Genomic DNA, 24,018 nt, shown 5'->3' on the forward strand with positions numbered 1-24,018 from the left:
CTCTATAAGTTTTTTCCGGGTGGGAAGCATCTTTATATGATGATCATTGCTGCAATATGTTGGGGGATTTGGACTCTCCGCAATAAAGTTACATTTGATAAACATGTTGTTTGTTCTCCTCTGGAGGCTGTTTTCACTGCCTGCTCGTTTATGTTGTATTGGGCAGGTTTGCTGAAGGAAAGAAGAAAGGGTGAAGCTCCAGGCTGGAGTGAAGAGGTTGGCTCACGCGGTTGCTGCGCTGGCGGACAGATCTTTCCCTCGAAGTAGACCTCTCTTGAGAGACAGAGATGGAATCCAGATTGGTTAGGTGTGATCAGCGCTTGGTCCTTTTACTCTCCGTTTTCCATTGGGGTTTGATGCCCGCTGGAATTATGTCTCATGGTAGCGGTTCGCATAGTCGCAGAAGTTTGCTAGCGGTTTCATCCTGGTACTTCTTATTTTGTTGGGCAGTGGCTTGTGAGTGTCATCAGATTTTCGCCCCATGGCGGATGGTCCGTTCCAAGATCATCCTGCGGTGGGTTTCCTGATGATGCGCCAACTTGCTCCCCCCTTTTCAGTCTCATTATTGCTCAAGGTTTTATCTTCATCTGTTAGTTGTAGTTGCTCGGTACTAAGAACTTGGATACAGACTGATGTATTTCCGTTGTTTGCGAAATTAATGGAAAGGGGTTGTGAGCCCGGTTGAAAAAAAAGTAAACATTACGGAAGAGGTCAGTGGAAGAAAAATAATGACGTCACGCACAAATGCAAAAAAGTCGGCATCAAGGCCGAGCATGGCACCATCTCTTTCCATCGGCCGGCCGTGGAATGGATCGCGTCTGTGTAGCAGTACGATCTCTTCTTGTTCGAACATTGTACGGAATTCAGTGTTTTCTTCAATAAAAAATCGATCGGAGTAGCTAATCCATGCCATGCTCTGTACGAGGCCACACTACAAATCCAGGCAGCAACATCATTTTTCCCCAAACGGCACGATTAAAACTTCCCAAAAGACACCGATTAAACCTCCACTGAAGTATCCAAACCTCCATTTCTTCGCTTAATTTGCAGTAATAACCGGAACAGAAAGTAGTAAAAACGGGTCGACCCCACCCAAACTAATCAAGGAACGAACAAAATGAGCACGCCCACAGCTGTCAATCAACACACGCCCCTCGGTGAACGAGTGACGCCATCATTCTCGATCCTCCGCTTGTTTTTTTCTCGATCTTCCTCTGCTTGCTGCCGCTGCTGATGCTGCGCCCGTCCCCGTCGCCGTCCGTACACAACTTGTTATTCTTTCTTCCAGAGACGGCGCAGAATCTTCGTCCAAGAAGGGTGCGCTATTGGGTGTGCGGCGGGTGGTACGGCTGCTGGCTCGAGTCGGACCAGGAGGCCGCCGCCGTCGTGCCAGGGTACGGCGCCAGCGCGCTCTCCCAGCTCCACTCCGCCGCCGCGTCGCCCTGCTGCTGCTGGTGCTGCTGCGAGTCGTGCGGCGACGAGTAGTAGTGGCCCGGCGCGGAGGACGCGGAGGAGGAGGACGGCACGGTGGCCACGGAGACGGAGGAGGACGGGAACGAGTAGTAGGAGCCCAGGAAGCCGCTCATGGTGCCGCCGTCGCCGCCGCCGCCATACGAGCTGCTCATGGCGCCGCCCCCGCCCCCGCCCCCGCCGTAGAACGAGAGAAGGTTGCCTTGGTTGGCGGCGGCGGCGCCTCTGCCCTGCAGGAGCATCTGGTAGCGCAGGTAGTCGGAGGCCTGGGTGGAGCCGGCGTACATGGCGGGCGTCGAGGCCGACGGCGCGGCGATCGGCGCCCGGGCCGGCGCGGCGGCGGGGGCGACGGTGGCCGGGTGCAGGCGCGCGTCCTCGGGGAAGTTGAGCTTGGCGCGGCTGCCGCGGAAGCGCAGCGCGGCGTCGTCGTAGGCGCGCGCCGCGGCCTCGGCCGTCTCGAAGGTGCCGAGCCAGACGCGCGCCGCCTTGTGCGGGTCCCGGATCTCCGCCGCCCACTTGCCCCACGGCCGCTGCCGCACCCCGCGGTACCGCCGGCGCGGCGCCTCCGCCACGTTCGACGACGCCGGGGAGCGGGAGCGGTGTTCCTCCATGGTGTCCGAGCTCTGATCCGACCCTGCGCACGCACGCGGAAGCATATTTATACAGGCCGCCGATGTCACGGGGACGAGGCGCGAAGCAAATTGAAAAGCGGAAAGAATGCAAAGCGCAAGCGTGTTCCAAGTTGTGCACTTGCGCATGCAGTGTAGTGTATGTGCATGCACCCGAACGCGATTTGCAAGGTGTTAATAAAGCGCGTCCGTCCCGATCGCCGAGGGGTTAATTTTAGGAATGTGAACTGGAAGGCAGTAGAGAAAAAGATATCCATGCTCCAGCAAAGCGATAAGCACCAGCTCAGAACTCGAACCGCTTTTCGTCGCAAAAGAAGAAGAAAATGAAGAAATGTCCTGCCTTTTCTGGAAAGAAATGAAGCCTCTCGACTGTATTCTCGTTGGTACATGGGCGTCACGCAAGCTCATCGATGACATATTGGCATGTACACGAACACGATACGAAGATGCACTGTATTTTGTACGTACGATGAAATGCTACCTCAAGACTTAGCTGTATCTTTGTTTCGTTGCAGAGGTGCAGTGGATTACAAGACTAGGTTCAATGGCGTACAACTGTGCAGATAGGGTTTGTTCCAATTTCCTTATGTCAGCCTCGATTCCGTCCAACGTTTCGACTTTGAGCTACGCGCCGTTCGTCCGTACGACCAGTTTGTTACGCTCGCGCACAACGCTTGCATGTTCCGCACGCATTTTCCTCTATTATTTCCAAGAAATAACTCTTTTCGTGACACATTTTGTGCCTAGGGCTCTGCACTGACCAAAACTGGCAGTACACGTGTTCACCGATTCTTTATGACCTGATCAGAGCTAGAAACGTAAAGGCTCCAACTTCATCGATTGTCTTCTTGGTTAAGTTAAGTCAAGCCGAATATTAGTTTTTTACCTCTAAAATATTCTTGTAAAGTAGTATATTACGACAACTTGTTGTTTTGCACCCATGGATATAGACATTTCCTTTATTTTACAAGCTTACTAGTAATAAACCTCTGAATGCATCGCATATAGGACACTCTAAAAAGGAGATTTTGCCCATGCCTGACACGTTTCGAGCTGGAGTAGCATGCAAGAATGCGATCGGGGAAAAGCAGAGCGTGCGAAGCTCGGTGGAGCAATATCAAATCCGAGGCGAAAGCAGAGCATGCAAACTCAGAAACTCTTCCCGGCCAAGCTAGCCTAGCAATAGCATGCGTGTGTTGACTGTTTGTTTACCTGCGAACTCTGAAGACGGGAAGCTCCCCAGCTCGTGGACGTAGCCGCCGCCGCCGCCAGCGCCGGCGTGCATTGCCTGCTGCTCCTCCCAGCCCCACCCCTCCGGCCCGGCGCCGGAGCCGGACGGCGCCCACGGGTCGTCCTCCGCCACGACCCGCGACAGCGCCGACACCATCGTCGACATCTCCTGCGCCTGGTAGTAGCCCGACATGAGGTCCACCGGGCTCGCCATTGTCGTCATTCCCGACGCCGCCGCTCCGGCGCTGCCCTCGCCCTTCACCGTCCGGCCGCCGCTGCCGTGCGGTCCGCGTTGGTCCGCCAGCTCGAAGTCGAAGCACATCAAAGTCGCCCGCTGCCCGCCCAGCGCAGAAAAACAGCGCCTCCCTCCGAACCTTTCTATTCAAATGGCAGAGCAGAGCAGAGTCGTCGTGAGGTTGGGAGCTACTACGATCTCTCTCTCTCTCTCTCTCGTTTAATTTCGTTCAACGGTTCGAACATTTCTGGGAGACGACCTTCGCATATATAGCACACCAGCCGAGCGGTTCGTACTTAGTACGTGCCCGTGCCCACTAATAATCAGCAAGAAAGAAAGAAAGGGAGAAAAAACGTGGGGAAATAGCCGTCACGAGATGTTCGTTTCAAACGGAGAGAGGCCAGTTCAGCTGTAGCCTCCTCCTCCTCCTCTGCTCTCGTTTATTTTTCTGAAGAAAAGCTTCAGCTTCCTCCCGCCTCTGACGATCCGAGGCGGCGAAACAATGTGCGAGTTTTACCCCTCGGGCTATAGATTAAATTAACGAAGGTCTCTTGGTAAATTCACGTAGCTTCCACTTAGCAGCACACGCTGCTGCTAGCACATTCCAAGCAGTCCCCGGTGTGAACGGGCGGATTTGTACGGTGGCCAATGCGCATGATCGGATTGATACACAGTTCGCAGGTCGGCACCATTGGATCGGATCCATCCATTCGACGTCGCTCGAACACACAGCCTCGCTCGTGTTGTATTATCTGAGGGCCGAGGCTCGGGTCAGATTTACTTACTGCTCCACTACTTGCTCCGGTACCGATCGCTTTCGCCGACATGAGGGAGGGAGGAGCGCGTACGTGGTTCACGCACCCTGGACGGCCGGTTGACGCGGTCAGCGACGAGGAGGAGCAGTTCGTTGTGTGGAGCGTGCTTATCTGATTTCGCCTCCTTTTTCCCGTCACGGTTTTGATCATTTCCTTGGGTAGTTTTCCTCCCAACGAACTGTCTAGACAGTCTAGTAGTAGTGGTATAACTTTCTTCAGGTTGCCGGCGCGCGCGACGGTGGTGGATTGTTTCGTTGAGTTGCCACTCACGAGTGACCGGACTGCTTCATCATAGGGATAACGGGATATGCTTGGACGGACCGTTGGGTCAATGTTTACCGGGATCATGTTGCTCATGTTGCTCTCGCTCCTTGACTCCTTCGCAAAAGATTAGGCGTGGTTGGAACATGGTCTTTTCACTGGTTTGATGGGATCTACTCTTTCTTGAGGTGTTACCGCATCTACAGCAGACGGACTTGTTAAATCCTGCCCGCCATACGTCCGTGGACGTGTCCGGATACGCCCGCAGACGCGGCCGGACCGCCCATTGTATGTTCTGCCTAATCAATCACATATCTTAAATCCAGACTCTTAAATACATGTAAATCGATGCACGGCCATCATGCATGTCAATGTAACGCGTAAATAACAAATGTTGATACACAAAAATACACGGTTCTTGCATAAAATTGATATTAAGTGCACAACTCAAACATTAGCCCTTTAGTTTCCATTGTGGATCCACATATGCTCCATAAGATCATCTGATGATCTCAGTGATTCTGTTGCATCCGCAGAAATTTCATAAGTTGGTTTGCATCTTGATCTTCCGAGATTTGAACTTGTTTCCTAGGCGCTTCAAAATCATTGGTTTGGGCTACCCATCATCCTCATTTTCGACAATCATATTGTGCAAAATAACACAACATGTCATCAGTTGCCACAAAGTTTCTGATTCCCACATCATTGCGGCTCCATAAACAATTCCCCATCGAGCTTGAAGCACTCCGAATGCCCTCTCCACATCCTTCATAGCTGGTCCCTGCATTGTTGCAAAGTGACTTTGTTTGTTGCCTTGTGGTTCAACCGTGGCCTTCACAAACGCCACCCATTGAGGATAGACGACATCAGCAGGATAATATCTCAAGTTGTAGTCACGGCCGTTGACAGTGTAGTTGCACGGCGATAATTCCCCATTACAAAGTTTTCTGGAGACGGGAGATCATTGAAGCACATTGATGTCGTTGTGAGAAGCTGTCATTTCAAAGGAAGCATGCCAAATCTATAAGTCATTATGTAAGCCATTCATTACAAGAGATTGCAGCGGCAAAAGGATGAGTTGGAGAGGGTGGAGCAGGAGGAGATGCCAACGACGGAGAAGAAGGCGGAGGCCAAGGCGGCGTACACGACAGTGACGACTGTCGTGGATCTAAGACTGACAGTAGAATAGGGGGTAGGTATGAGGAGGCAAGATCCTAGCTATGACGAAGTTGTACACACGAGTTTTACGAGTTCAGGCCTTCGCGGAGGAAGTAACAGCCCTACGTCTCGGTGTCCGGAGGCGGTCGACTGGATTATGTATGTGTGTGTTTACAGGGGGTGCGAACCCTTGTGCCAGTGGAGGAGGGTGGCTTATATAGAGTGCGCCTCGACCCCAGCCAGCCCACGTTACAAGGGTTTTAAGGTACATCAAGAGGGGGGTGTTACTGGTAACGCTAGCACTTAAATGACATAAATGCCTATTAAGTCTACGAAGAAAATGTCCGATCGTTGTCGTGCAGAGTGACTTTATATCTCCTGCCGTCGAGTGATAATTGTCGTGGTCGAGTGACTTTGAATCTTCCGAGTGGAATGTCTGGCAGTCGAGTGAATGATGCTATCCCTCGAATGCTTCTGGTTTTAGGATGGAGTCCTAGGGAAGGGTGTCTAGGTCAGCCTATGACCCTACCCTAGGTACATAGCTTCATCATTAGCCCCTGAATGGTTCAGGGTTTGAGTGGAGAAGGAGTTGAGAACACCTTCGATTCAATTTTCACGCTTTCAGAAGCGCCTGATTGGGACCAAGCGAGCAATCATGATGACTTCAACTTCTTTTTCAGTCGCCTTGATCCATTCTTGGTTTTGCCGAGTGAACTTTTACTGCTACGCTTCGAGTGCTGATATGGGAAAAATCTTCCGTCTGACAAGTTGCTCTGCTGCTCGCGGATCTTGTGGGATTCGAATTTTGGGAAGCGCGCGGGGCGGAGGAGGCCGCAGTAATCGGGTTGGATTAGGCAGGGCCGCCTCGATCGCCGCGCCACCTTTTTCGCCACGTATCGCGCGCGTGACTGTTGCGGGATTTGATAGGATCGCCCGGACCCACAGGTCAGCTACTTGGAAACGACCTCATATAAGGTGTCGGATTGGGGCTTTTTGCACAGTGCGTTCCCATTCTTCTTCTTTCTCCCTCGCTTTCTCCGCCACATCCACCTCTGCTCCTGGCGCCACCGCTCTGCTCGAGCTCCGCCCGCTGCAATGGGGAAGGAGAAGACGGTGGCCTTGGAGCGCGCGAAGAAGGCGACAGCGAAGGCGAAGGGGAAGAAGTCCAGCCGGGGCAGATCTTCGTCGAGGTCCGGCATGCCGCGCGGCTGGATCCAGGGCGACTGGATTCGGTCGACGATTCGTCAGGACGACATCGATGATCTGGTTGAGGGGGGCTGATTCCCCACGAATCGGCGCGGCTCCCGGAGGGCGAGACCGAACCGCATCCGCAGGAGGGTGAGTGCGTTCTCCTCGCCACCCATGTTGACCGCGGATTTTCTTTGCCTCCCTATCCTTTTTTCCAAGGCTTCTTGAACTTCTTTGGAGCACAACTCCACCACTTTTCCCCCAACACCATCGTGTACCTCGCTACCTTCGTGTCCATGTGCGAGAATTTCTTGGGTTGTAGGCCACATTGGGGTCTCTTCAAGCACATTTTCATGTGTCATTCCCAGTTGGTCAAGAAGGCCAACCCGAGTGATGAGCGGACGCACGTGATCCAGATGTGTGGGGGTCTTGGGATTCAAATGAGAGGTAAAAGCACTTTCCCAGCCATGATCCTTCCTGAGTCAGTCCGAGGGTGGCAGTCGACCTGGTTCTATTGCAAAGACCAGCCGACTCCGGGTCAGTCGACCGGACTTCCTCCCTTCTCCATGGCTCGGGTCGAGAAGCCCTCCGCCTTGAAAGTGATCCTGGAGGAGAAAGCGCAGGTGAAGGTGTTGGTCGAGCGGGTGGTCCAACTCGTCCGTGATGGCGTGACTGGCATGGATCTGTTGGAGGTCTTCCTTAAATGACGCATTCAGCCGCTTCAAGCTCGTGACCATCCGATGTGGATGTATTCGGGTATTGAGGATTCCACTCGGATCCACCCAGAAGAGGTCGACGAGGATACGGTGGAGAAGTGGTTGAGGGGTATCACTGGCAACAAAGATAACCCCAGGGGGTCTAGGAGAGTCCCTCCACTCGACAACTAGCGCCAACCAGACAAGGTCCAACTCAAAATTGCCGAGTGTTCTCTTGATTTATCATGTAACTGCTTGTTGTCAACCGAATGATTTTTGCTTTGCTTGTTATCTTTCAGGCCCTTATTGAGATGTACTCGATGCCTAACGAGGAGCAGGAGCAGGATCCAGAGGGGGAGGCGAGCGGAGACGAGAGCGGCGAGTGGCACTCTGATGAAGAGGAGGACAAGGAGAGTGACGACCCGAGTGACGAAGAAGAGGTCGACTCACCTCCCCATAGGGAAAGGCGATCCAAGCACACTCATGACCCGACAAGCATCCACGACAAAGTGACCGCGCCGATTGGAAAGTCGTCGAAGTGCCCTTGGACGTCTTCTCTAGCGCCGACTGAGAAGGCACCGAAGCAACCAAAAGCTACTCCGTCAAAACCGCCGAAGGCCTTGCCCAAGATCAAAGTGGTCGTTCCTACTGTTTCCGGGTAATAGTTGGATCTGATTTCTTGGTCGACCCGCTGTGATAGACATGACCGACTGAATATTGAAATTTGCAGTGCTGCTACCTCTGGGACTTCCACCCACAAGTATGAAGATGAAGAAATGGAAGATGCAGTCACCTCCAACCCAGGTACCACTCTCGTAATCTTGTCTTCAGTTACTTGGTCGATTAAATTCTGACGATTGATCTGGGGTCGACTGATCTTTTTGCAGCTCCTCCCAATTGTAAGGGCATATTTATCCCTAAGGTGTTTTGGTGATTGATGACAATGCGTTTGCGGACTAATCGTGTGTCTTGAGTTTCCCAGATGTTTCTTCGCTAGGCACAAGACAGTGTGGTGTCCCTCGAAGACTATTGAAGACGGCATTTTTCTACATTTCTTTTTGGTGGATTTGAGTCGTAGGAAAGCCGTACTATTAAGAGGGGGTCCGCGTCGGAAAGGTTCGGGTGGAATCATCACATACACATGTCTTCCTAGTCCCCTCCTTTCCCCTGCACCTTGGAGCATCCTCCGTTTGTATCTCTTTACCTTGTTCTGGCTGCTGTGTTGGCTTGCGGTAGTACTGCTCCCTGGTGAGCGGTAGTACCGTAGGCACCAGTGGTAGTACCGTGTTGTGGCGCGGTAGTACCGCAGGTGCCCACGGTAGTGCCGCTCCTCTGGAGCCGTAGTACCATGACCCCCAGGCCAAGTACCGCTCCCTCGCGGTAGTAGGGGCGGATGTAATTTTTTACATCCGCGCTACTGCGGTAGTACCGCATCCCTTGCGCGGTAGTACCGTGCGCGGCCTGGCTCAGCTGCCAGGCGGTAGTACTGTGTCGGATTTTTGCTACGTCCGTTTTCCAGCGGAAGTAGGCACGGATGTTCTGTTATCCACGCTCTTCCCAGGCTTGGGGTTCCCTGCCTTGCGGTAGTACTGCAAGGGGGAGCGATAGTACCGCGTCTGCGGAAGTACCGTCCTCAGCCCATGTGCTTAAGGTCTGCCCTAGCTACTGCTGCTGCTGCGGTAGTACTGCGGCTCCTCACGGTAGTACCGCGTGGCCGCGCGGTAGTACCGCTGATCTGGAGCGGTAGTACCGCTGGTCGCGGGCTGGTAGGTGGATAACGGTTGGTTTTTCTTCCTTAGCTATATAAGGGGTGTCTTCTTCCTCGTGTTTACTACCTCTTCCAACCCTAAGCTCCATTGTTGCTCTAAGCTCCATTTTCATCCGATCTCACTCCCTAGCCAATCAAACTTGTTGATTTGCTCGGGAGTGGTTGAGAAGGCCCCGATCTACACTTCCACCAAGAGAAATTTGATCCCCCCACTAATCCTTTGCGGATCTTGTTACTCTTGGGTGTTTGAGCACCCTAGACGGTTGAGGTCATCGCGGAGCCATAGTCCATTGTGGTGAAGCTTCGTGGTGTTGTTGGGAGCCTCCAATTGAGTTGTGGAGATTGCCCCAACCTTGTTTGTAAAGGTTCGATCGCCGCCTCCAAGGGCATCAATAGTGGAATCACGACAACTCGCATTGTGTGATGGCGTGAGGAGAATACGGTGGCCCTAGTGGCTTCTTGGGGAGCTTTGTGCCTCCACACCGCTCCAACGGAGACGTACTTCCCCTCAAAGGGAAGGAACTTCGGTAACACATCCTCGTCTCCACCGGCTTCACTCTTGGTTATCTCGTGCCTTTACTTGTGCAAGCTTATTTGTGATATATCTCTTGCTTGCTTGTGTTCCTATCTTTGTTGCGTCATATAGGTTGCTCACCTAGTTGCATATCTAGACAACCTACTTTGATGCAAAGTTTAAATTGTTAAAGAAAAGCTAAAAATTGTTAGTTGCCTATTCACCCCCCTCTAGTCAACCATATCGATCCTTTCAATTGGTATCAGAGCCTCGTCTCTTTTTTAAGGACTTTACCGTCTGAAGAGTATGGTTGATACCATAGACGGTGTGGAGGAACACTCCGGTGTGAATCCGATCTCGTCTACGGGCGATGGGGGAACCTCGGTCTCTCGTGAGGAGTTCAATGTGGCCTTGGAGACATTGAAAACCTCCATGACGACCGAGGTTGAAAGCATGTTTAGTAAATTCCTTGAAGGGCTTAAACTATCCACCGCACCGTTGAAAGTGGGCGATCCCATTGGGAAGGTGACGGATGCTATCTCCGACAAGGGGGAAGCTAGTAGTGGAAAGGCTCCTTCTTCTAGTGGTAAAAATGGCACCGGAATCTTTGCTCATGTGGAACCACCACTTGTTTATGGTGGACCGGTTCCTTCCACTCATTTGAATCATGCCGGTTCTCCCCCTAAGATTGTGAAAAATGAGGACTTTGATTCTTGGGTTTATCGCTTTAAGCGTCATTTAAATCATGTGAACACTAATCTTTGGAGAATCATTGAAGAAGGTTTTCATCCGCACGATCCAAGCAACTTCACTCCTCGAGAAGCCGCGGATAATCAATTCAATGAGAATGCTCTCTTCATCATACAAGATGCAATTCCACCCGAAGATCTTCCTCATCTTCGGCCCTTCGCCTTGGCCAAAGATGCATGGCTTTGTGTTGTCTCTCTCTACCGGGGAAGCGCGAGCATTCAATGCTCCAACTATGAAGTAGTGCAAGATGAAGCCGATGAGTTTGCTATGAAAGAAGATGAAGAACCCCATGAGATTTATCAGAGAGTAACCAAACTCGCGGTCTCACTCCGAGATCACGGGAGCAAGGACACGGATGACAATTGGATCAAGCGCAAATTCCTCAAGGCAATGATGCCTTACCACAAGGCCATGTCCTCCGTCATTTGTAAAAGGCCGAACTTCCACACTTTGACCTCAAGTGAAGTGTTGGATGAGTTTGTGGCTATGAACATCTTGGACAAGACCGCCGACAATGCGGTGCTTCGCTCTCAAAGGGCAAAGAAGCCCAACCTTGCATTAAAGGCCAAGGTTTGCGGTGAAGAGGAAGAAGAAGAGGAAAGCAACCCCGAAGATACAAAGTATGCCTATCATGAACACATGGCACTTGCTTCAAGGCAATTTTGGAGTAAGAAAAACTCAAGGCCAAACTTCAACAAGAACAACTCAAGTGGCACGAAGAGTAAGCAATGTGTAAGGACTTGCTACAACTGTGGCAATGTGAGTCACTTTGCTGCGGAGTGCCCATATGAGAAGAGGGAAGACAATGGTGGCAAGCTCATTCAAAAGGACAAAGCCAAGTCTTTCCCCAACAAGAACAACTTCACCAAGAAAATCCCTCACAAGGCGTTGGTGGTTCAAGAAGAGTACCATGAGGATGATGATGATGACGAAGATGGTGAGTCGGTGGCCATGGCATCCGTTGCCATTGCAAAAACTCCACGAGTATCTCTCTTCGACTCACCCAATGAGAACATCACCGCCAAGTGTCTCATGGCTAAAGCCACCAACAAGGTAACTCCCAACATCAAAACTACCATCATTAATAATCCTTCCTTGACGGATTGCATTGATGAATGTGGGGGATCTAATGTGGAGGAAAATGAGCTTGAGTCCTTTATGGGTAAACTCAAGGGTAAATCCAAGAAGCATTTTATTGCTCTCTTGGAACAACTCGGTGAAGCCAATGACATGATCGAGTCTCATGAAGATACTATCTCCAAGATGGAGGGGCATAGTCGTGACTATGCCGATGAGATCTCGGATCTTTCCAATGCTCTTGAGGAAGAGCGTGGTCTTCGTTTGGCTCTTGAGGAGTCACACAACGTTGATCATGCTAAGTTAAAGAAAGATTTTGATCATGCTCTCATTGTTTCTCGTGTGCTAAACTCCGAGAAGGCCGAACTTGAGGTTGATCTTGCTAGACTCAAAGAGGAGTTTGATCTACTTGACAAGGCTCATAAGGTCTTGAAGGGTGCTCACGCTAGCCTCAAAGAGTATCATGATCAACTTCAAGTAAAGCTAACCAAGGAAAAAACCACTTTTCCTCGTATGATGATTATTGATAATGCAAATGCTACTAACCCGTGTTGTGAGCATGTGCATCTTGTTGAGGAGAACGCTAAGCTAAAGGTGCAACTTGAGAAAGGTCTTGCGTCTTGCATACAAGGAGAGAAGAACCTCAACGACCTCTTGACCAACCAAAAGGGAGTTGTGGCCAAGGAAGGGATTGGGTATGTGCCCAAGTCCAAGAACAAGAAGAAGAATGACAAGGCCAAACGACCTCCTCCTCTCATGCAAACCTTTGTGAAGGAGGGTAAGGGTGCTACTAAGTAGAAGGAGAAAAACTCCATGAGGGGTATTGGTGCCAAGAAGGGAAACACTCCCCTTCCCAACAAAGCCGGGGACTTTAACCCTTCTTACATGTTGTGCCGCGCTAGTGATGGGCATGTTTATGCCAAATTTATTGGTTCTCTTTATGAGTACATTGAATGGTATATTTGGGTTCCTAAGACCCTTGTTACTAACATCAAAGGACCCATTACAAAATGGGTACCTAAAACCAAGCATTGATCTCTTGTAGGTGTTTGCTTCCAGTGGGGGATCATGGTTGCTTGATAGTGGAGCTACTAATCATATGAACGGAAGCAAGGACTTGGTGGTGGACGTGCAAAAGATTCCATCCATGCCCACCAATGTTGAGTGGGGTGATGCCTCGTCTTCTAAGGTATTGGGACTCGGCAAAGTTGTCATTTCTCATGATCTTACGATCAAGAAGGTCATGCTTGTTGAGTCCCTTGCATACAATTTACTTCCCGTTCGTCAACTAGCACTCATGGGCTTTGCCACTTTCTTTGATATTGATTCCGTGGCCCTCTTGTGGAGCAAGACTCTTAAAGTAGCCTTTGCTGGGCATGTCAAGAATGGTCTCTATGTGATTAACTTTTCGGAGCGACCCACTAAGACCGCGACATGCCTAATGGCTAAAGTTGACATGGGATGGTTTTGGCATCGCCGTTTAGCCCACGTCAATATGAGATCTTTGCAAAGTATTCTCAAGGGGGACCATGTCCATGGACTAACAAATGTTAGTTTTGCCAAAGATCGTGCTTGCAGTGCTTGCATCGAAGGAAAGCTACATGAGAAGGCTCACCCTCCCATGACTATCATCTATTCGAAGAGGCCCTTGGAGCTCCTTCACTTGGATCTCTTTGGACCTCCATCCTTTGATAGTCTTGGGGGTAGAAAGTATTGCTTGGTGATTGTAGATGACTATTCAAGATACACTTGGGTATATTTCTTCAAGAGGAAGAGTGAGACCCAACAAACCGTCATCGACTTTGCAAATGAAGCTCAACGACAACATAATACAAAGATCTTGACAATAAGAAGCGACAACGGCTCCGAGTTCAAGAACTACACCTTGGATGAGTTTTTGAGTGATGAGGGAATCAAGCATCAATATTCCACACCTTATACCCCTCAACAAAATGGAGTAGCAGAGAGGAAGAATCGGACATTGATGGATGCGGCAAGGACCATGATGGCGGAGTTCAAGTCTCCCTACAACTTTTGGGCTGAAGCCATCAACACCGCGTGCCATGCATCTAACCGGCTCTACCTCCGCAAAGGCTTGAACAAGACTCCATATGAGATACTCACCGGTAACAAGCTCAACCTCAAGTACTTCCGGGTGTAAGTGTTTCATTCTCAAGAAAGGTGTCCATTTGTCTAAATTTGAGGCTAGAGCTCATGAGGGAATATTTGTTGGTTATGCTACAAACTCTCATGCTTACCGTGTTCTCAATAAGTCCACGGGACTTATTGAGGAAACATGTAACGTGGAGTTTGATGAGAATAACGGCTCCCAAGTGGAGCAAAGTGGTACTTGTGATGTAGGTGATGAAATTCCTCCTCAAGCCATAAGAAGAATGGGTGTTGGTCTTATCCTACCCATTGAGGAACCCCTTGTGGCCGAAGGAGAAGGACAATGTTCTACTCAAATGGAACCTTCACCAACCCAAGACCCACACGCTTCCGAAGAACAAAGTGAGGGCCCTCAACCTCATGAACAAGACCAAGGGCAAGATCAATCTCAAGATGGTGCTGTAAGATCAAGTGATGCCCAAGGTCACGTTCCCTCCTCCGAGCAAGTTCAATATCAAGAGCTTCCACGAGCACGAGAACAAGCTCAAGACGACACTCAAGATGATCAAGTGACCACTCCTCGTCTCACCCCCGAGGAGGAATTGGAGCGTCGTGCCACCAAGGTTGCTTCCAAGCTCTCCACCAAGGATCATCTCATGAAAAATGTGCTTGAAAGCTTAAGAAAGGGGGTAAGCACTCGTAGACAATTATCAAACTATTGTAAACATCACGCGTTTGTCTCTTGTGTTGAGCCCCAAAAGGTCTATGAGGCGCTCGAAGATCCAGATTGGCTCAATGCCATGCACGAAGAACTCAACAACTTCGAGCGCAAAAACGTGTGGAGATTGGTGCCAAGGCCGACGGTGAACCACAATGTCATTGGAACCAAGTGGATATTTAAGAACAAGCAAGATGCTCATGGGATTATCATTCGCAACAAGGCTCGCTTGGTAGCACAAGGCTACTCCCAAGTCGAGGGTATCGACTACGGTGAAACCTTTGCTCCCGTTGCTCGTCTTGAATCCATTCGCATGTTGATTGCATATGCTTCTCATCATAACTTTAAGTTACAACAAATGGATGTGAAGAGTGCTTTTCTTAATGGTCCTATTAATGAATTGGTTTATGTTAAGCAACCCCCCGGGTTCGAGGATCCCTACTTTCCCGATCATGTGTATCAACTCGATAAGGCACTCTATGGCCTTAAACAAGCCCCACGTGCGTGGTATGACCACCTTACCGAGTTTTTACAAGACCGTGGTTTTGAAGTTGGGCTAATCGACCCCACTTTTTTTACTAAGAAGGTCAAAGGGGAGTTGTTTGTGTGCCAATTATATGTTGATGATATTATCTTTGGTTCCCCTAACAAAGCTTTCAATGAAGAATTTGTCGCTCTCATGACCTCAAAGTTCGAGATGTCTTCCATGGGAGAGTTGAAGTTCTTTCTAGGGTTCGAAATGAAGCAACTTCATCAACCAAGCCAAATACACTCAAGACATGCTCAAGAGATTCAAGCTAAGTTATGTCAAGCCGACTTCCACTCCAATGCCCACCAAGTGCCAACTTGACATAGATCCCAATGGTAAAGCGGTGGATCAAAAGGTATATCACTCCATGATTGGCTCCTTGCTTTACCTTTGTGCATCTAGACCGGATATCATGTTGAGTGTGGGAATTTGTGCACGGTTTCAAGCCGCACCTAAGGAAAGCCACTTTGTGGTGGTCAAACGAATCTTTCGATATTTGGCTCATACCCCAAACTTTGGCTTATGGTACCCAAGAGGAGCAAACTTCAAGCTTGTAGGGTATTCGGATTCCGATTGGGCGGGAGACAAAGTGGATAGGAAGTCCACTTCCGGAGGGTGCCAATTCCTTGGTTGCTCTTTGGTAAGTTGGTCTTCCAAAAAGCAAAGTTGTGTGTTTCTCTCGTCCACCAAAGCGGAGTATGTAGCGGCCGGTAGTTGTCGTGCACAACTCTTATGGATGAGGCAAACTTTAAAGGATTACAGTGTCATTTGTGACAAAGTGCCTCTTTGGTGTGACAATGAAAGTGTCATCAAGATTTCTCTCAACCCAGTGCAACACTTCAAGACGAAGCATATTGAGATTCGGTATCACTTCATCCGGGATCACATTAGGCGAGGGGAGATCGAGCTCAACTATGTCAACACTCATGATAACCTTGCAGATATTTCACGAAGCCGTTGGATGAAGCAAGATTTCGCGAGTTAAGGCATGAGCTAAATATCATTGATTCGAGCAATATTGCTTGAACCCTTGCACACCCCACCATACTCAACTTGTTGTCTTGTTTATATGTAGGCATGGACATAGGGGGAGTGTTGTTCTCTCAATGAACTCTCCCTCCCTCCATTATGCATAAATTGATCAAGTCTTTCACATTAGCCATGTTTGATGGTACTTGTGCTTCAAAGACGAGTTTCATGGGCCCAAGGATAATTCTTCGCGGTGCCATACCAATTGACTCAAACACAGGTGGCTCCGGCCACCGCCCTCTCGTTGGAGAGGTTGTGTCTCGTGGTCGTCTCTTGTTGTCTTTTTGCCCCTTCTTCTCCTCGTGTTTGAGCTTGTTGGGTGGTGTGGTGTTCGTTTGAAGTTTCCGTGCGAAGACCACTCTTTCTTTTGTGTTGGAAATGTGCTTCTTCTTGAGCTCATGGTACTACCATGGCTTGCCATGGTACTACCGTGCGTGGAATGTACGGTACTACCAGCCCAACATGGTACTACCGCCTGGGGGAGCGGTACTACCGCTTTGGTGCGGTCCTTCCGCCCAAGCGGTACTACCGCGATGATACACAGTACTACTGCGCTGTCGGAGGCGCGTGGGGATAAGGACGGGAACGGGGGGTTCTAACTTCCCCATACCCATTCATCAGTTTCCCCCACTTCGTCTCTCTCTCTCTTGCTCAAGAACGGGGCCGGAGTCCCTCACCGGATCTCCGTCTCCAGCTGCTCTCTTTGGATTCCGACCGGTGGGATTGTTCCCCACCACTTCCTCTTGCCATGGACCAAGATTTTTCCCCAAATCCCTCTCTTTCTTGTTGGTTCTCTTGTCTCTAGGTTTTTGGGCAGATGCTTGTGTTCTTGAGATTTTAGGCCAAATCTTTGCAAGAGAAGGTTGTAGGAGAGTAGTGTTGCGTAGACATTTTACTTGATATATTGTCCCGTGGTAGATGTGATCAACCGTAGTTCCGCCGTGGTTTCACGCGTCTTCTCAGATTCAAAAGTGGGCTCGGATCTGACGCGGTGCGGTACTACCGTGCCTCTGATGCGGTACTACCGCTCGTTCGGTGCGGTACTACCGCACGTTCTGTGGCACTAAGATCTTACTACCGCTCCAAGCCGCGGTACTACCATATCCTCACAAGGTACTACCACGACTAGGAGCGGTACTAAAATTTTAGTACCGCATGACCAGGCGGCACTACCGTTGTTGTCCCTTCTTCCTTGTGGCATTTATCCCGTATGATTTCTACTTGTTTCCCTTGCTTTGCCGTGGTCTTTGCATTGATTCTTCTCGCCCTTTGTGTGTGCTTTCTCTTGTGTCTTAGGTGGTGGCTCTCGCCGTTCCAATCCCACTCGTGACACTGGCTCCAAGCGACTGCGCAATCCTCAAGATGAAGCACCAGAGGGCTCCAGTGCCCCCAAGCGCAATGTCAAGACCACTGCCAGCAAGCAAAAGGAACCTGCTAAGGGCATGGACGAGATTCCCCTCAATGAGTACGTCGAACGCCGGAAGATCAACCCTTATGTGAATGCTCGTGCTATCCTCAGAGGCACTGAGTTGTTTTGGACCAAGCAGCAGGCTCTCATTTATCTGGATGTGATCAAGAACAAGCAGAATACCTTCGTGGATGTCAAGTGGATAGGCATGAATCACATGAGGAAGGACAAGTTTTGGGAGTATTTTGGAGAAGCTCTGGATTTGGTGGAGCAGTTCGCTATTGAGCCTATGATCTCCTTCCACCTTGACTATGACCCTGAGCTTATCTGTCAGTTCTTTGCCTCAGTTTACTTTCACCCCGGGGATGAGCGGAGGATGACCTGGATGACCAATGGCCGTCAGTTGTCTGCTACCTGGAAGGAGTTCATGGGTCTGCTCCACGTTCCTGATGACGGGCTTCACACACCCGTTGGTGTTCGCCCCCACGCCAATTCTGAGTCTGCTAATAAGAACTTGCTTTAGCTGTACTATGTTGAGAAGGTGCTTCCCAGTGACAAGTCGACTTGGGTGCTGAACTCTTTTCTGGATATCATGCATCGCATCTTCCGCAACACTCTGTTCCCTCGCATTGGCGACAAGGACAAGGTTCATTCCTATCTAGTGGACATGATGCTCCTGTGCACGGAGGCACATTCATCTCAGACTCAGCCACTTGATGTCTCACACATCATATGGTGTGAGCTTCGGTTTGCGGTGTTCACCCGCAAGGTACCTATCTATGGACCATACCTATTTCTGTTGATCTCCACGACTTGGGAGAAGATGTACCCTGGTGATGAGTTCCTTGCTCCAGACTGGATTCGGCATGAGTCCATCAGTCTCCGCGTTAAGCCAACTGGGCCAACACTACTACTCATGCTGAGGCGTCTGCTGCTAGGAGGGCTATTGGTGAGGAGGAGGCTGGTGCCGAGGATGTTGCTGAGGACCGTGCTGCTAGGTCTTCCCCACCTTCATCTGAGCCGTCGTGGGCCAAGAAGTTGAAGGACAAGATGAAGACTCTCTTCTACATGCAGGCGAAGGGGCAGTACATGACTCACGTGGCATCCAAGGAGAGTCGCCGCCGTGACAAGAAGGTCATGAGGCTCTTTGGAGAGGATGTCTCTGGTGGTTCTGAGGATGCCATCACGCCAGAGGCTGCATGGATGGCGAAGCAAGGTTTCAAGTGGACTAGTTCTGAGGAGGATATCGAGGAGACCGTCCCCGCTGCCGAGTCTGACGAGGAGCACGAGGAGCATTGGGATGATTTCCCTGCCTGAGCCACCCTGTGTGTGTAGGTGTCCTCTCTGCCTTTTTGGCGTCTCAATGCCAAAGGGGGAGAGAGTGTAGGTATTTGCGTGTTTGCGAGTCGTGTGTCGTGCTTGGTGTGTTTGCTTTGTCGTTTGGACCTCGTTTGCCTTTGTTTGGTTTGTGCCTTTGAGACTTATCCTTCATATGGTGTAAAACATATGCACTCTATTCTACCTTACTGAGCTTACGTTTGTGCTATCTTGTCTAGTGTTAGCCTTACTATTGCAAGATATGCCTTGTCTCTATAATTTAGGGGGAGCTTTGATCCTAGTATGTGTGCCGTGCAGTCCAAAGCACCCATCTAGTTGGCACACATCTAGGGGGAGCCCGTCTATATTCTAGAGAGGAGAGGTTTGCGTTTGCTTAATATTATTTCCCTTGTGCAAATCCCGTATTGTCATCAATCCACCAAAAAGGGGGAGACTATTGAAGACGACGTTTTTCTACATTTCTTTTTGGTGGATTTGAGTCGTAGGAAAGCCGTACTATTAAGAGGGGGTCCGCGTCGGAAAGGTTCGGGTGGAATCATCACGTACACGTTTCTTCCTAGTCCTCTCCTTTCCCCTGCACCTTGGAGTATCCTCCGTTTGTATCTCTTTACCTTGTTCTGGCTGCTGTGTTGGCTTGCGGTAGTACTGCTCCCTGGTGAGCGGTAGTACCGTAGGCACCAGCGGTAGTACCGTGCTGTGGCGCGGTAGTACCGCAGGTGCCCATGGTAGTGCCGCTCCTCTGGAGCCGTAGTACCGTGACCCCCAGGCCAAGTACCGCTCCCTCGCGGTAGTAGGGGCGGATGTAATTTTTTACATCCGCGCTACCGCGGTAGTACCACATCCCTTGCGCGGTAGTACCATGCGCGGCCTGGCTCAGCTGCCAGCCGGTAGTACCGCTCCTCTGCGGTAGTACTGTGTTGGATTTTTGCTACGTCCGTTTTCCAGCGGAAGTAGGCACGGATGTTCTGTTATCCATGCTCTTCCCAGGCTTGGGGTTCCCTGCCTTGCGGTAGTACCGCAAGGGGGAGCGGTAGTACCGCGTGTGCGGAAGTACCGTCCTCAGCCCATGTGCTTAAGGTTTGCCCTAGCTACTGCTGCTACTGCGGTAATACTGCGGCTCCTCACGGTAGTACCGCGTGGCCTCGCGGTAGTACCGCTGGTCGCGGGCTGGTAGGTGGATAACGGTTGGTTTTTCTTCCTTAGCTATATAAGGGGTGTCTTCTTCCTCGTGTTTACTACCTCTTCCAACCCTAAGCTCCATTGTTGCTCTAAGCTCCATTTTCGCCCGATCTCACTCCCTAGCCAATCAAACTTGTTGATTTGCTCGGGAGTGGTTGAGAAGGCCCCGATCTACACTTCCACCAAGAGAAATTTGATTCACCCCACTAATCCCTTGCGGATCTTGTTACTCTTGGGTGTTTGAGCACCCTAGACGGTTGAGGTCACCGCGGAGCCATAGTCCATTGTGGCGAAGCTTCGTGGTGTCGTTGGGAGCCTCCAATTGAGTTGTGGAGATTGCCCCTGTTGGGGATCGTTGCAGAAATTTAAAATTTTCTACGCATCACCAAGATAAATCTATGGAGTAATCTAGCAACGAGGGGAAGGAGAGTTCATCTACATACCCTTGTAGATCGATAAGCAGAAGCGTTGCAAGAACGCGGATGAAGGAGTCGTACTCGCATCGATTCAGATCGCGGTTGATTCCGATCTAAGCGCCGAACAACGACGTCTCCGCGTTCAACACACGTGTAGCCCGGTGACGTCTCCCACGCCTTGATCCAGCAAGGGGAGAAGGAGAGGTTGGGAAGACTCCATCCAGCAGCAGCACGACGGCGTGGTGGTGGAGGAGGAGCGCGGGACTCCAGCAGGGCTTCGCCAAGCACTACGAGAGACGAGGAGGGAGAGAGGTAGGGCTGCGCCAAGAGAGAGATCAAATCGTGTGTTGGGCAGCCCCCATACCTCAAGTATATATAGGGGGAGGGGAGGGGGATGCTCCCCTTCTAGGGTTCCCACCCTAAGGGGTGCGGCAGCCCCTGATCCCATCTAGGGTGGCGGCCACAAGGGGGAGAGGGGGAGGCGCACCTGGGGTGGGCCTTAGGGCCCATCTGCCCTAGGGTTTGCCCCCTTCCCCTCTTGGAGGCGCCTTGGGCCTTGGTGGGAGGCGCCCCAGCCCACCTAGGGGCTGGTCCCTTACCACTATAGGCCCATGTATGCCTCCGGGGTCCGTGGCCCCTCCCGGTGGACCCCCGGACCCCTCCGGTGGTCCCGGTACACTATCGGTGATGCCGGGAACACTTCCGGTGGCCAAAACCATACTTCCTATATATCAATATTTACCTCCGGACCATTCCGGAACTCCTCGTGACGTCCGGGATCTCATCCGAGACTCCGAACAACATTCGGTAACCGCGTACATACTTTCCCTATAACCCTAGCGTCATCGAACCTTAAGTGTGTAGACCCTACGGGTTCGGGAGTCATGCAGACATGGCCGAGACAACTCTCCAGTCAATAACCAACAACAGGATCTGGATACCCATGTTGGCTCCCACATGCTCCACGATGATCTCATCGGATGAACCACGATGTCAAGGATTCAACCAATCTCGTATACAATTCCCTTTGTCTAGCGGTATAGTACATGCCCGAGATTCGATCGTCGGTATCCCGATACCTTGTTCAATATCGTTACCGGCAAGTCTCTTTACTCGTTCCGTAACACATCATCCCGTGATCAACTCCTTGGTCACATTGTGCACATTATGATGATGTCCTACCGAGTGGGCCCAGAGATACCTCTCCGTTACACGGAGTGACAAATCCCAGTCTCGATTCGTGCCAACCTAACAGACACTTTCGGAGATACCCATAGTGCACCTTTATAGCCACCCAGTTACATTGTGACGTTTGGCACACCCAAAGCACTCCTACGGTATCCGGGAGTTGCACAATCTCATGGTCTAAGGAAATGATACTTGACATTAGAAAAGCTTTAGCATACGAACTACACGATCTTGTGCTAGGCTTAGGATTGGGTCTTGTCCATCACATCATTCTCCTAATGATGTGATCCCGTTATCAACGACATCCAATGTCCATGGTCAGGAAACCGTAACCATCTATTGATCAACGAGCTAGTCAACTAGAGGCTTACTAGGGACATGGTGTTGTGTATGTATCCACACATGTATCTGAGTTTCCTATCAATACAATTCTAGCATGGATAATAAACGATTATCATGAACAATGAAATATAATATAATAATAACTAATTTATTATTGCCTCTAGGGCATATTTCCAACAGTCTCCCACTTGCACTAGAGTCAATAATCTAGTTCACATCGCCATGTGATTAACACTCACAGGTCACATCGCCATGTGACCAACATCCAAAGAGTTTACTAGTGTCACTAAACTAGTTCACATCATCTATGTGATTAACACTCAATGAGTTCTGGGTTTGATCATGTTATGCTTGTGAGAGAGGTTGAAGTCAACGGGTCTGCCATATTCAGATCCCTATGTATTTCGCAAAACTTTATGTCATATCGTAGATGCTGCTACCACGTTCCACTTGGAGCTATTCCAAATTGTTGCTCCATTATACGTATCCGGTATCTCTATTCAGAGCTATCTGGATAGGTGTTAAGCTTGCATCGACGTAACTCTTTACGTCGAACTCTTTATCACCTCCATAACCGAGAAAAATTTCCTTATTCCTCTAAGGATAATTTTGACCGCTATCTGGTGATCCACTCCTAGATCACCTTTGTACCCTCTTGCCAGACATGTGGCAAGGCACACATCTGGTGCGGTACTCAGCATGGCATACCGTATAGAGCCTATGACAAAAGCATAGGGGACGACCTTCGTTCTTCCTCTTTCTTCTGCCGTGGTCAATCTTCAAGTCTTACTCAACTTCACACCTTACAACTCAGGTAAGATCCCCTTCTTTGACTGATCTATTTTGAAATCCTTCAAAAAGATGTCAAGGTGTGCGTTCTTTGAAAGTATCATCAGGTGTTTTGATCTATCTCTATAGATCTTGATGCCCAATATGTAAGCAGCTTTATCCAGGTCTTCCTTTGAAAATCACTCTTCAAACAACCGTTTATGCTTTCCAGAAATTCTACATTATTTCAGATCAACAATATGTCATCCGCATATAATTATCAGAAATGTAGTAGTGCTCCCACTCACTTTCTTGTAAATACAAGTTTCTATCAAACATTGTATAAACCTAAAAGCTTTGATCACTCCATCAAAGCATATATTCCGACTCCGAGATGCTTGCTCTAGTCCATAGAAGGATTGCTGGAGCCAGCATACCTTTTAGCATCCTTAGGATCGACAAAACCTTTTATTATGTCACATACAACTTTTTCTTACGAAAACTCGTTTTGACATCCATCTGTCAGATTTCATAATCGAAAAATACAGCTAATGCTAACATGATTCCGACGGACTTAAGCATCGCTACGGGTGAGAAATTCTCATCGTAGTCAACTCCTTGAACTTGTGAAAAGACTCTTTCCCACAAGTCGTGCTTCATAGACGGTAACATTACCGCCCACGTCCGTCTTCTTCTTAAAGATCCATTTATCTCAATGGCTTGCCGATCATTGGGCAAGTCCACCAAAGTCCATACTTTGTTCTGATACATGGATCCTATCTCGGATTTCATGGCTTCTAACAATTTGTCGGAATACGGGCCCACCATCGCTTCTCCATAGCTCGTAGGTTCATTGTTGTCCAACAACATGATATCTGAGACAGGATTACCGTACCACTCAGGAGTAGTACATATCCTTGTTGACCTATGAGGTTCGATAGCAACTTGATCCAAAGCTTCATGATCACTATCATTAACTTCCTCTTCAACCGACATAGGCGCCACAGAAACATCTTTCTGTGTTGCACCACTTTCTGGTTGAAGTAGAGGTTCGACAACCTCATCAAGTTCTATCTTCCTCCCACTCAATTCTTTCGAGAGAAACTCCTTCTCGAGAAAGGACCCGTTCTTAGTGACAAACAATTTGCCCTCGGATCTGAGATAGAAGGTATACCCAACTGTCACCTTTGGGTATCCTATGAAG

The 24,018-nt window shown here is 49.9% G+C and overlaps 1 protein-coding gene across 1 annotated transcript; it reads right to left on the reverse strand.

Moving 5' to 3' along the window:
* Positions 1-999: 999 nt before the first annotated feature.
* On the reverse strand, positions 1,000-3,811 carry LOC125545383 (ethylene-responsive transcription factor ABR1-like). Its single transcript, XM_048709304.1, has 2 exons — positions 3,312-3,811; positions 1,000-2,104 (listed from the first exon to the last, which is right to left on the reverse strand). Exons 1-2 carry the CDS (start codon positions 3,649-3,651, stop codon positions 1,323-1,325), a joined length of 1,122 nt encoding a protein of 373 aa, XP_048565261.1. The 5' UTR covers positions 3,652-3,811; the 3' UTR covers positions 1,000-1,322.
* Between the last annotated feature and the right edge of the window lie 20,207 nt (positions 3,812-24,018).

This window comes from Triticum urartu, chromosome 3 (assembly GCF_003073215.2).
Source record: "Triticum urartu cultivar G1812 chromosome 3, Tu2.1, whole genome shotgun sequence".
Taxonomy (NCBI): Eukaryota; Viridiplantae; Streptophyta; class Magnoliopsida; order Poales; family Poaceae; genus Triticum; species Triticum urartu.

What these genes read in the sequence shown, in the direction of transcription:
- LOC125545383 (XM_048709304.1), bottom strand. Translation starts at nt 3,651, where the DNA reads ATGTGCTTCGACTTCGAGCTGGCGGACCAACGCGGACCGCACGGCAGC. An exon ending in CCCGTCTTCAGAGTTCGCAG is followed by an intron (nt 2,105 to 3,311) that starts GTAAACAAACAG and finishes GTGCGTGCGCAG; the next exon opens with GGTCGGATCAGAGCTCGGAC.